Here is a 14,035-nt window from a genome sequence, read left to right as displayed (position 1 = left end):
ATACAGCCAAAGTGCGTGGAACAATACCTCAAGACGAAAAATTTAACAGTATTAAAATGGCCAGGATTTAACGATATTAAACTGGAACACACTACAGCAACAAAAAATACATATCATGTATACATTTACTCGAAAAAAGCTGATGAAAATTCTGGAAAATAAAAGAGAATCAAGAAATTATTTAAAAATGTATATGATTTAAACATTCCTATTAATTTTCCATTTTTATGTAACATTCCATACTAGTATGCTATTATTTTGTCGTAGTAATTATGTTGAAATTCCAGTTCACCTATGAAAATCTATTTTTTCTTTTTTTTTTAAGTAATAAATAATAGACAAGTTTGTCTTATGCTTACTTATTGTAAAATGTAATGTTTTACTGTTATTCTGCCGCGAGCTGTGCAAAATAAGTAAAGAAAATTCAGGTTTTGATGTGCAAATATTAAATACTTTTATAAAGTAAAGAAGCAATTTTGTAAAATATAAATTGGATAAATTGTAGATAATTAAATGCTAGTTTCCTTTTTTATTAGCGTTTTTAACCACTGTCGCAAAAAAAAAAAAGAAGTTGCATTACTTGTGAAAAAGTTAAAGAGTTTAATAGAACTCTTAATAAAGTTGTCTTAAACCAGTTCTAAAATTGTTCGTTTTCTTGCGAAGTGAACTGAATATTTGTGGATGAACAGAGAGGGGCACAGCCATAAACAAAATTTCGAAAGAGGTGGTAGTAAATGTTTTGCTGGACAACTGCTTATATACTTGATAAGCTTTCTATAATTTAATACAGTTAATTTCGATATATTCAGAATTGATTTACTTGAAAAATACACCTGCGATGTATTTATTTTTTATATTTCTGTGTACTGCTTTATAGATTAAAGGAATGAAAAGTAAATATGAAAGAACTGGGGAAAACCGCTCGGAATTGCTCGCTCGATCAGAAAAATAGTTATTTGGACGCATTTGATTAATCGACTGGTGTTTCCTGTAAAATACATTATACGTTCTATAAATTAAGCACATGTTTACCATTTGTAACACGTTAGGCTACATTTGAAAGTTTCGTTTATTAAGAACGAGATTAAGAAATTTCCAGCAATGGCTTTTGCTTTTCGATCTTTTAGTTCGTTTCACTTCGATTATCGTGTATTTCCTCATTTTTTTAACACATATATATGCTTGCATACGGCGAGTATATCGTCAAGAATATTATCTTTTCTACGAGAAACTCGCTTTAGTTTACATTTACATCTATTATCGATTATTTGCAGAACCTCTTCAGCATGCACTGATTCATGAAGCGGATAATGTAGCGGACAGCGAGGACTCCGAAGACGAGTGGAACTACTATCGTGTCGATCCTAATAAAGAGAAGGGCTCTACGGTCCCTATCGACATACCCCAGGAATCGAAAAACGAGGAGGAAGAGACCGAGATTATTCCAGAGCTTCCCGTCGATACCACCGATCGCATGTTGAAAATCCAGTCTCAGGACACAGAAGAAGATATTAAATGCGAAAGTCCAAAAACAGAGACGCCTGAGCTTATTAACACAGAGGTAATATCGTTTTCCCTTTTTTTTCCGTTTATTCTCATCTCTCCGAGAAATATTCATATTTTTGACCTACTGACAGAGGCATTTCCCTTCTTCTGTATGTACAGTGTATCGCAGCACAACAGCATATCCGCGATACTTGCAAAAATAACGGCACAAAAAACGGAAAAGCGTGATAATATAAAAGTACAGGTCCTTTTTTAATATGTATATCGTTTGTTTAGGATTCTTCGGATGGTTTGTGAAGTTGAATCGATTTGAGGTGAAAGGGCCGAACATGATCTTTGCAAACGCGACTAACTACGTAAGATCTGAGGACGATCTTCCAAATTGTGGTTTAAAGTGAACCATTACAACTAGCGGAAATAAAGTAACTAATAAAGTAAATAAAGTTTCCGCGCATGAAAGACACTCTTGTCTTCCATAAAACAATGTATATTTATGCGTCGTTGCAAGGGAAGCATCGTTTGAAAGAAGGCAGCGAATGTCGTAATAGAAAAGCGAAATTGCTGTTCAGAATAACACGTCGAAAATCGATTCATACCGGTTCGTAAAAGCGACGATTATGATTAGAATAATTTGAAAACTATTTATGCTGGATTCTTTGTGATCAATAATGATGTAAAACCTATGAGGAAAATGTATTTCTATAATGAAACCATTAATGCTTTATATTCGTAAAACACGAAGACTTGAAAATTAGCTGCAAATATGCTAAATCATCGTAGAATAATATTTACAAATACCATATAAAAATGATTAAATCTGTTACTAAAGAAATGTGTAATAGTACATGTCATGTGTGCTGTTATTGTGAGTGCGTTTTTCTGCGATGGACTGTACATGCTGTATACAGGGTATATTCTACGCAAATGTGGACCAATCCATAGCTTTAGAATAATAGAAGGTAGAACAGAGTTTTATTATAGTAAATTAAATAGTTTCGAATGGTGCATCACGTGATGCATGTATTTGCCCGGCAGTGAAGGTGTTTCAATGATTTCAAGGTCACCCGTTTTTTTTATTCTCTATAAAACAGTATCAAGATACCTGTGTCGAAAATTGATTAGTTGAAAACATACAGTGACTCGCATACTTGTTTACGTAATTCTAAATTCTAAGAATTCTCGTGTTAGTTTTTGTTTCATAGAACTTGGAGTGTAAAAACCAATACATTTTATTATTTACTTTATAAAATATAGAGATGACAATTTCGGAAGACCTGAAGAAAGAAATCATACAGTACCCTAAAGAAGGATTAGATAATATCTAATATCTGTAAAATGTTGTCCAATCGGACTAATAGCAAAAATAAAAAAAAGAAATGTGTGCTTTAAATAGTCCAAGAAACCGTCCATGATCGAAAGACAAAGTATCAGAAATGACAAAACAAAAAATTATAAGAAGTATTCGATCCGGGGAAGCCCAAAATGCTGTGGAAGTTCAAAAAACATTAAGAGCTTTTGATAATCGAAATATTAGCTCAGATACGGTTCGACGAGTTTTACAGAAAGTTGGAATGAAAGGACGGCGTAAAATCAGGAAGCCACTGTTTACGGCAAGGCAGATGAAAATGTGATTGAAATTTGCAAAAAAATATAAAATCTGCATTGAAAATTTTGGACAAATATTACTGGTCCGATGAAACAAAAATCAGTAGATTTGGTTCGGATGGTAAGAAGTAAGTTTGGAAAGTACCAAAAGAAAAACTACGAAAAAGTCATATTAATCCTACTCTCAAATTTGAAGGAAGAAGCATAATGATCTGGGGATGATGGCAGCTGATGGTGTTGGAATCATCCATAAAATAGAGGGAAGGATGACGATTAAGGATTAAAGAAACAGTATAGAAAACTGAGGGAAAGAAATGAATGATGTCATTTTCCAACAGAATAATGACTCTAAACATACCGCGAAAGGAACGAAATTATGGTTAGAAAAGCAACATGCTTATAACAAAAATTCAGACGATTTATTATAAAATGTCCGAAGAAAATGGGCAGATATTGCTATAGAATATTGCAGAACTTCAGTATGTAGCATGTTCAGACGAATAGAAGCACTTTTGAAAGCAAGAGATAGATACACTAAATATTAATTAATAAATGACTACAGTCACATAATTGTTCATATTAATGTACCAATTATATACTCTGTTGTCTAAATAAATTTAAGTCTTTCTTAAAAAATAACAATATCAATTCACTTATAACCTTCATTACTTACATCTATTCAAGTTTCATACTCCTAAGAGGAAAACCCTGATTTCGTATAAAGGAATATGTTAAGAACATGTGAACGAATGTGTGAGTCGCTGTATTTTGATTACAAAGTTGTTAATGTATACGTACAAATATGTACAGAAAAAACGTTCAGGTATATACGCACCTACACAAGTCAAGAAGGTTCAAATAAGTTGTAGTCAAAATACCGTCTAAATTAATCATTCTGCGACACAAGTACCGTAATACTTTTTTATAGAGAATAAAAAGCGCATTAATTGATGTATAAGTCTTTGAAAATGATCCACTTCTGGGACAGACAGGTTTACCACACGATGCACTATTCGAAACCATTTAAGTTTATCTTAAGAAGTTTTTTTTTCTTGCTTCTACTGTTTCAAAGCTATGGCTTGGCCCAGTTGTTTAGAACACTGTGTATTTAGAAACGAATAATTTATTTAGTATAAACTTAATAAAGAAACCAAGAACTCTGGGTAACAAATTAGGACAAATTAAGTGTCTCTTACTAGTTAATATATGTATAATTTGTTGAGTTTGCGTGTCATGGGCAGGGGATAAGTCCTTGAATTATACAATACAAATTGTTCTCTGAATAAATTGATGCATTAGAAAGCTGTTCTTATTTAAAATATTTCGTTGGAAAATACAAAAAATTATTTTATTTCTGATAGATAAAAATTGAGTCACAGACATAGGGAATCAAAATACCTTCCTATAATATAAAAATTCGTCTACTTACGTTTCACTGAATTCATCTGTATAATTGAACTTCATTTCTCAATTCACGAATGTTTTAACGAAAAGTAAATTTTTTCACAAACGCACAGATTAGCGCCGAGGACAAAGCAGTAAAAACGGAAGGGGAGGAAAAAGCTCGTGAAGAGGAGCAGGAGAAACCGAAGGATATGGATTTTCAACTGAATCCTAACGCGGCTGAGTTTGTACCAGTCTCACCACAGTTCTTGGGAGGAACAAGAGTGAATCTCGTCGAGGATTATCCCGTTTCTGGTTCACCGTTCAAACAGGTGCCGCAGATGGACGACATTCAGGTGCCCAGTCAGAGCGAGTTCGAGAAAGAAGTATGCCAACGACCTAGAGAAGTCGATGTCGACGTCGAAGTCGAGGAAAAAGAATACCAAAATGGCGACCGTTTACAGTCCACCGATTACACCGACTTTCTATCCGACCAACAAAAATCAGTTAGTGTTACCGGGAATTTGGACGATTCCGAAATTTCGTCAACGAAAGCGGAATTCGGCGACGAATCAGCAGCCAGCTTCTTAACAACCAGCGAGTTTCACAGAACCGGTATTTCCACGGTGGACGAATCATTCTCCAGTTCTGAACGTGATTACGACATCGCCAAGGACCCGATGGCCATGTCCTTCACGCCCAGCGACTTCGAGGCTGCGTTCGATAAAGGCGTCGATCTGAACGCCGTTCACAATCTGAGCAGCACCGATTTAGAAGAGAAAAATGGCAACATCGAGGATGAAGACAAAATCGCAGAACAATCTTCTCTGGAGCTGCAACTCGAGACTACCGATCTGATGGTTGTTCCTGAAGCTGAAGAACCAACAGAGGAAAAGCCAGCACTTCCAGAAGAACCCACTGAACTGGTGAACCTGTCCTTAGAGCAAGAGAATAATGAAGAAACCACTTTCATCGAACACGCGGATAAATCGAAGACCAGCACAGAAGTCGACGACTTACTGCAATTGCAACCAGAGCCTTCCCAGATCGAGCAATTAGAAACCGCGAGATACGACCACTCTCCTTTGACCGAGAATTACTCCGCTGAATTAGAATCCGAGAAGGAACTCATCTCCGTTGACAACGAACAACCTCTGTCACCTTCCAGCGTAGACATAGATGAGACCAAGCCCATAGACGAGACTAGCGAGGACGCTATCCTTCCCGAAAACGATCTACAAAAAGAAACTTGTCCAAGTGAAGCCGATACCTCCTCGTCCTTGTCACCGGTCTCTGGCTCGGTAGAAAACGAATCGGTCGATCCTACGAAGAACTCAGAAGTTCTATCATCGTTGCATCCGGAGGCTCCCGAGTTCATGCCTCGACAATTTAATCTCCAATCTCTTGACGCGGAAACTAGTAGCGAGATTGGTCAATCGACTCCTGCGGAAGCTGCCGATCTTGGCCGAACATCACCCACAGAAACGACCAACACTTATCAGTCATACTCTGTGAAAACTGACGACGATACGTTCGAGTCAATTCAGCCTGCAGACATGCAGCCTGCAGATGGAAAAGAGATAGACGAGGCAGTATGCACGAAGCCACCGGTACAGGAGAACTTACTGGATTTTGAGGAAGAAGCAGAGATTTCCACGAAACCAACTCATATTCAAAGTGAATTTTCACAACCGCCTCTTTCTCCTCAGCAATTGGAAGAAGAAAAGATTCCACACAGCTTCGACGATCTTGTTTGCCCCATCAAGAAACCCGTCGTCGACACCGACGAACAGAAACCGGAAGAGATAATCGAATCGAAAGAGGTTCCAGAACAGACAACCATTATCGAGAATAAAACAGAGAACTTGTTGGTGGGAGAAATGGAGCCCCTAGTAGTGCTAACAAAAGTTGAGCTAATGGATTTAGCGAAAGAGGAACCTACTTTGAAGTTATCTGAATCCATGCAAGAATTTACAGGTTTGGAAAACCAATTACAGCCCGAAACAGAAGAGACTACTACTACTACTACTGCAGAACCTAGCGTTGTTGAAGAAATTCACGAGGAAGTAAAGAAAGAAGAACCGAAATACGATGCGGCAGAATTGGAGGAACTCTTAAAACTTGAAGTTGAGAATGATCTTTGTGATATAGAAGAGAAGGAAGAAGTCACAGAATGTATACTGGAAGCGGAAATAATAGAAGCAGAAATGCAAGAACTAGAAATCCAAAAATTAAAAGAAAAAGAATTAGAAACGAATGAATCAGAAATTATGAAAGAATTGGAAACGATGGAATCAGAAATGGTGAAAGAATTAGAAGAGACAGAAGCAGAAATGGTAAAAGAATTAGAAGTAAAAGAACCAGAAATGGTAAAGGAATTAGAAGTAAAAGAACCAGAAATGATGAAAGAATTAGAAGTAAAAGAACCAGAAATGGTGAAAGAATTAGAAACGAATGAATCAGAAATTATGAAAGAATTGGAAGCAATGGAATCAGAAATGGTGAAAGAATTAAAAGAGACAGAAGCAGAAATGGTAAAAGAATTAGAAGTAAAAGAACCAGAAATGGTAAAGGAATCAGAAGTAGAAGAACCAGAAATAATGAAAGAATTAGAAATAAAAGAACTAGAAATGGTGAAAGAAGTAGAAACGAATGAATCAGAAATTATGAAAGAATTGGAAGCAAAGGAATCAGAAATGGTGAAAGAATTAGAAGAGACAGAAGCAAAAATGGTAAAAGAATTAGAAGTAGAAGAACCAGAAATGGTAAAGGAATTAGAAGTAAAAGAACCAGAAATGATGAAAGAATTAGAAGTAAAAGAACCAGAAATAGTGAAAGAAGCAGAAATGGTGGAAGAATTAGAAGTGAAAGAAGCAGAAATGGTAAAAGAATTAGAAGTAAAAGAACCAGAAATAATGAAAGAATTAGAAACGAAGGAAGGAGAAATGGTGAAAGAATCAGAAGTGAAAGAGCCAGAAATAATGAAAGAATTAGAAACGAAGGAAGCAGAAACAATAGTAGAATTAGAAACAAAATACCCAGAAATGAAGGAAGAACCAGAAGTGAAGGACATAAAAGTCGAAGATAGTGTTGTCGGAGCTTCTGAGAACAAAATCGCCGGAGTAGCAACAGCAGCATTGGTCGCAGCAGTCGCGACAGGTGGAACTGTAGCACAAAGCAAATCAAAGGTAAAGACGACCGGTGCGAAAGCAACAACAAAGACCACTGGTCAGAAGGCTCCACCAAAATCAACGCAAACGTCCCCTTCGAAAAGTGCAATTTCCACAACACGAACGTCCACCGCGACAGCAAAGAAACCGTCGACCACCGCGCCAGCTCGCCCAAAGGATCTAGACGCTCCAAAGAAATCAACAGCTTTGAGCTCGGCGAGCAGCAACAAAACATCGACTTCCGTTCCCAAATCCGGTTCGAAGACAACCACTTCAACTGGCACAACGAAAACAACGACTAGGACAAGCAGCGGTGCCGTCTCTAAACCGAAACCCACCGCAGCAGCAGCAGTATCGTCGAAACCGACTGCCATCGAGAAAAAACCAACCGCGAACGGTGATGTGAAGTCTTTGAATAAAGCAACTGCGACTAAACCAGCAAGCAAGGCACCATCGACGAGCAAAAGCGCGCTAGTCAAGACATCAAACCCGCGACCGACCACTGGATCAACTGCAACGACGAAACTGAAACCCACCTCTAGCAGTACAGCTACCAAATCCAGCACGACCGCTAAATCGAGCACTAGCAACCCCAGTACCACCAGCATCACCGCTACGAGCACGACTACCGTGAAAGCTAAGGTAACTCCAACCGTTGGAAACGCGACAACAAAGCCTCGTACGCCGACCACCACCAAATCTCCGATGATCGATAAACAAGTGAAAGAGACAGCTAACAAGCAAATCTCTATGGCGCGAACGAGTACCGGTGCTTCCAAGACATCCAGCCGTTTGTTTACCAGTAGTTCCGCTACGACCACTACGAAACGCGTGTCCTTAACGACAAAGACCAGCACGACAGCATCACCGACCAAAAAGACCACAGCGGTATCGAAGGTTTCCAGCAAGATCTCAACAGCTGGTAAAACGATAACCGAGAAAGGGAAGATTATGCAAAACGGCGTGTCCGACAAAGTCGAAATAAACGCGATATTTGACGACGTGCCGAAGAAAGACCTTTCGCCTGTGGTTGCCCCGAACGACAACCAGCTGATCATGAGCTCCGATTAAATTGGCAACGAACGCAACCGAGTTTCATCTTAGCTTTATGTCGATCGTACACATTACGCACCGATAAACGTTGTTGTCCTTTCTTCACCGGGGAGAAATAGAGAGAGAGAGTGTGAGAATGAGTGAGTGGATGAGTGAGCGAGCGAATGAATGAGTGAGTGAGTGAGTGAGTGAGTGAGTGTGTGAGAGAGAGGGTGGGAGAGAGAGAGACAGAAAGAGAAGCGCATAAGAACATCCGCTAAAAAGTAGTTTCTTAGGGAATGTATAACGAACCAGAAGGAGTTTTTATTATAATTAGCGTAAAGTATATAAAATATAATATATTAATGTGTATATGTACCGACGATGAAGTTATGAGTCTGTTTGTCTGTATTGGCGAAAAGGGAGAAAGTGGAGTAGAGCGAGTGTGAAAAAAGACGAAAAAGAGAGGGAGAGAGTGCGTGCGTGGTTGTGTGCGCGCGCGCGAATGAGTTATACCCTAAAAAAAAAAGAAAAAGAAAAAATAATATACCCTACTGCTTTTTACTGCTTCGGTCGTGCTGGCAAAGTGGTGTCTCGCTGAAAGCAAAGGATATGTAACAAAGAAAGATGGAAGTGGGAGAGGAAGAGAGAGTGAGAGAGTGATAGAAAGCGAAAAAGAATATTCATTGTTTTTGTACATAAATTGGACGCGTTTCCATGCGGTCTCTGAGATATTAACCGAAAGGGAATGTCCACACGTGGTGCTGTAACTGGCCTGTAAACACACACGCGCGGCACAGGTCCAACCAAGTCGCCAAGAAAGAAAATTCGAGATCCAGAGGAAACGTCACACGTCACAACTTGACCGTGCGAATCGGTTTCTTAACATATTAACGTAAAAGTCGAAGCTGGGCGGTCTTTTTATACTTTTTAATTTTATATGTGCATTAAACTTGATAATGATTAATCGTCGTACTTTTTGTGGAAGAGAAGAACTTATATTACACATAAATACACGCGTATACACGAGACGTACGCGCGCGCGCCGCATGCGCGTGTGTACGAAAAGGGAGACATACGGGGTATTTCTTTTAACTCGCAGTGTTGAAGTATCTCGTGAGAGACTGAACCTATCAAAATGATATTTTTGCAAAAATTGTTTGGTACGAAAGGGGGCACGATATGGTGCAAATTATATTTTTGCAGGTTGAATATATGGATATTTCAATCAAATTCATTTGTTTAAATGGAACCATATATTCTTTTTTCGAAGTATGATGGCATTTGTTGAAACGAATTCAACGACCTGCCATATGAGGTCATTTATCGTTGTAAAATACTATAAATAATGTTATAAATTTGCGAGTTTCTAAGGAGTCAAGTAAGCCTGAATCGCTGGTTGACGGCTATTTCATACCAAACAACTTTCGTAAAAACTTTTTATAGCTTCAGTCTCGAGATACTCGAACATTGCGAGTTAAAGGAAACACCCTGTATATACTACGTACACTACAAACACACTGACATACATGCAAACCGCAAACGACAGGTACCATATATTTATTTTTTTTGTTTGTTCCTATTCCGAAGTTGAGTATACTGCGAGAGAATATTATGAACTCGTCGTCATTCATTAATACCATTCTTATGTATTCTCTATTCATCTATGTACAGCACTTTTATGAGTTAATGTGATACATATTATATTAAATAAATTCGAATAATTACGACACGAAGCAACAATTTATATGCATAACAGGCGAGAATTGCTAGAGAGCGGAAATGAACTACTACATACTATGTAGAATATCAAATGCGAGCAACGACGAAAAGAAGAATTTAAGGTGGAGGGAGGACGAATGACTATGATATAGGAAGAATTGTTTACCTTGATAGGACCATTTCGTTAACGGTTTTAAAGAAGCGACTAATTACGCACTCGACAAGAGGTATCCATTCGATCTTTATTACCACTGAACGATACGAATAAAGGAGTAAAGAAAATTTTTCACGATTTAGAACGGAATCACGGAATTTTTAACTGCCAAAAATCTTACCGTATAAGAGAACCCGCTTTTTTTCTTTCTTTCTCTGTTTGTCATTTATTCCTCGTTTTTCCTTCTTTTGATACACTAAAGTACTTAGGCTTTTTATACACAAATACACATAAGAAGAATTCGTTGTTCTTTATACTTAGTAATTTATAGCGCAAGAAATATGTGTATTGTTTTACATGAAACACTGAAGCTTGTTTAAGTAAATGTCATAAGAAATTTCAGGTCTTAAATTTGAAGGAAAAAAAAAAAAAAGAAAGCAAACTATTCGTATGCATTTGTTGCGCGTTACTATGAGTTCTTAAATAAATATTACGTAAAAGTTATGTTTCAATTTGTTGCACCCAACTATCACTCGAAGGTTCCAGAAACCTGGCCGGTTTTTAGGAAGAAATAGAAAGATTGTTTAATCAGGATCAAATCATCAAAGAGCTTTTATTTTCAATTAACTTGGAAAGGTGATATTATTTGTTCTAAATATTCTGTTATTTTAGAGCCTCTTATATGTACGCGTTGCCTTGATGTCGGTCTTGTTCATGGACAGGTACTGAAAATGAAACAGGAATAATTAGAATACAGTTTAACAACAATCGTCTGTATTTAAACGCTAATGTTTTTTTAACGTAAATTCTAAACGCTGCACGTTTACAGGATCATATGTAAGAATACGTTCCCTTTCTTTAGAAAACAAAGTTTCGTTTTTTCCTTGGTGCATTTGAATAAATAAATTTCGCGGTTGTATAAAACTACGGAATGTATTATTCTCATGGTGGTGGAGCTCGAGCCTTGTGACTCGAACGAAAAGTCATCGAAAATCAGTTCGATGGTGAGAACGTTATTGAGAAACTCTAACATAAATACCAATTACGACTTTTAGTTCGACAAATTCGTAAGTAATCTTTGCATTGTTGAATACCAACTTGTACCCATATATGCAAAGGAAAATGTCATTTTTTGCACATACGGTTGTACGATAAAATTTAATTTCAAACTTTTTCGTGTTAAAGCAATAGAGTGTATTAAAAAGGTACTTACCACTTTCATCTCAGTGTCCGTGAATTCGTACAATCGGACGACTTTAAGGGTATCGCCTAGTTGTGTTTCCGTTATGAAATTGTTGCCTTCCTGTGTTGTCACGCTCTGCGAACGGTAAAATGTGCATTTCAATGTTGTGCTAGACACGAAGGGTAACACAGACTTGAGGTTAACAAGAATTGAAATTATATCGGTTAATATCATTAGATTCCCAACCTAGTTTAAATTTCAATGAATTGTTTAAAAACAATCATCAATAATAAGAAAGTTTCATATGTTATTGAACATTCTAAATTTCAAATGTTACAAGTACTAATCGATAAAACAGAATTATCTCAGCTAAGAAACCAGACTCTAAATTACGTTATCGACATCACTTATCGTTTGTTCACTATCGTACACACGTTGAAAAATAATTAAACGTTCATCGGAATATGACTGTTGGCTACGCTGTGTGATATTCGAGATATAATCAAAGCGTGTTAATTCCAACGTTGAAAGTAATATGAAAAACTGGCTTAGATTCGAAATGCATAACTTTGTTTCACACCGTTTACCGAAAGAAATTGCAAACAAACCTGGAATTTCCGGTCGGAAGAGGGCAGCTTCTCCTCGTAGGGTTCGTTCACCTTGAAGGTAGCTGCGCTGCTCTTTCCGTCAGAGGTGACTGTGATGGTCCATTGGTCGGCGTTCCTCTGGACCTCGACGACGGCCTTCGATTGCAGGAACGGGATGACCAGCTCCGGGTGGCCAAGAGCTTTCATGAACTCTTCGAAGTTCTCGTTCGAGACGTGTTGGTATTTACCGACGATTTGGACCATTTTTCAACCGGCGTTTCACACGAAGAATAACGAATGCTGAATAACGATTGACACGTTTCACGTAGCTGGAGCTAGTAGCGAGTCACTGGTCCCCGGGCTAATCGCCGCTTTTATAAGATCATCGGGGGTACTTGTAACGGTGCAGGCGTGTGCGTGAATTCACACAACCGACCGGTCAAGTGTCGAACGGATTATCGTAAACCCGCTCGCCGGCCCGGTGATTCTGCTTTGTCATTTCACCAACACCAACACCCTCGCGCCTTTCCTCCTTCTCAATCGTCGCAAGTAAGAAGGACCAAACGATTTGTCCTTTCTCCCTTCACCTTCTCCCCTCTTTCTCTGCGTTCAACGTTGAACTAGACAATTTTCTACCGAAATTGTCAAATTGAATCGACAAAACCGACTTTCTTGCAAATCGAAACCATCTGATATTTCCGGCATTAAATTGACATTCGTATCGCCTGCTCGTGGATTAGTGCAGCCGAATGATGGTTCATCGAGAGGAACTAGCGACTGCAACGCGATTCGTCGATCGGGGCTTCCCGATCCGCTAATTCAAGTAATCACTTTAACTGGTCGATTAGCGTCGTACATTACACAAATTGCATCAACTAACGAGAGATGATTTATAACAAAACTATCTTCTATTTCGCCATATTACGCGAAATTTCCAAAAAATTCACCAGATGCGTATCCTTCTCTCTCTTTTCCTCCGTTCCATATTTGAACGGCCTTGTACCGGTCGATTATCGATCTTGATCTAGCGCGATTGTTGTACCTGTAATTTGATATGTAGTCGATCGAACTGAAGATTTCAGTGAATTGTCAGTGTTTTGGCGAAAGAAATATCAAAGTTCGATGCACAGTACGTTCTAATCAGATCGCTCTTCCATACGACACACGTTGTCTGTGATTTTAATAAAGCACGTAGCAGAGGCAAGTGTTGCTATGTATATGAATTAAAGTGGACGCGCGCGGTTAATCGTGAAATGTAGTCTGCATTGCAGAGACACGTTCAATGCAGTTGGGCCGTTTATTAGCTCGCTACGTCAATTCTGACGCACTTCTTGTAAAAATCTCATCTTACGAGCATTATTCCATTAGCTTTTCTTTCTGCTGCCCAACTGACCACACGTTCAACTTTCACTCAGATTGTCCTTTATGCTCTCTGTTCCGTATGCTTTCTTAGAATATGTTCGAACTTTCTTCGTTGCTTCTCTACTCTATTCCATACTCGCGTGTTCCTTCTGTGTACTAACGCGCAGAGTGCGGTAAAGCGAGAGAAATACGTGAAAGCTTCTCCTCGGAGAATATACTCGGTCGGGCGAAAAGTTCGTGCAGACTTTTGCTTGAATACGTTAGAACAGATAAAACTGAATGAAAACGTACGAAGTTCGCATATATTCTGAAACGTAATTTTTTCACTTTA

The 14,035-nt window shown here is 38.3% G+C and overlaps 2 protein-coding genes across 2 annotated transcripts in view; one reads left to right on the top strand and one right to left on the bottom strand.

Annotated features, from left to right (window-relative positions):
- The window catches only part of LOC108573123 (titin-like), a 156,443-nt gene extending 147,555 nt beyond the window's left edge, over positions 1-8,888 (top strand). The window contains exons 9-10 of the mRNA XM_017935500.1: positions 1,275-1,561; positions 4,629-8,888. Of these exons, the coding sequence (XP_017790989.1) occupies positions 1,275-1,561; positions 4,629-8,735 (4,394 nt within the window). The 3' untranslated portion in view covers positions 8,736-8,888. The remainder of the gene's footprint in view (positions 1-1,274; positions 1,562-4,628) is intronic.
- A 2,352-nt stretch (positions 8,889-11,240) lies between these two features.
- LOC108573113 (fatty acid-binding protein 1, liver-like) lies at positions 11,241-12,646 on the bottom strand. The gene is made up of 3 exons (XM_017935480.1): positions 12,364-12,646; positions 11,786-11,890; positions 11,241-11,297 (listed from the first exon to the last, which is right to left on the bottom strand). The coding sequence occupies exons 1-3, from the start codon at positions 12,604-12,606 to the stop codon at positions 11,241-11,243; spliced, it is 405 nt and encodes a 134-aa protein (XP_017790969.1). The 5' UTR covers positions 12,607-12,646.
- Positions 12,647-14,035: the final 1,389 nt, after the last annotated feature.

This window comes from Habropoda laboriosa, unplaced genomic scaffold, assembly GCF_001263275.1.
Source record: "Habropoda laboriosa isolate 0110345459 unplaced genomic scaffold, ASM126327v1 scaffold89, whole genome shotgun sequence".
Taxonomy (NCBI): Eukaryota; Metazoa; Arthropoda; class Insecta; order Hymenoptera; family Apidae; genus Habropoda; species Habropoda laboriosa.
The sequence above is the reverse complement of the archived record's forward strand: the minus strand, read 5'-3'. Positions and strand labels throughout refer to the sequence as shown.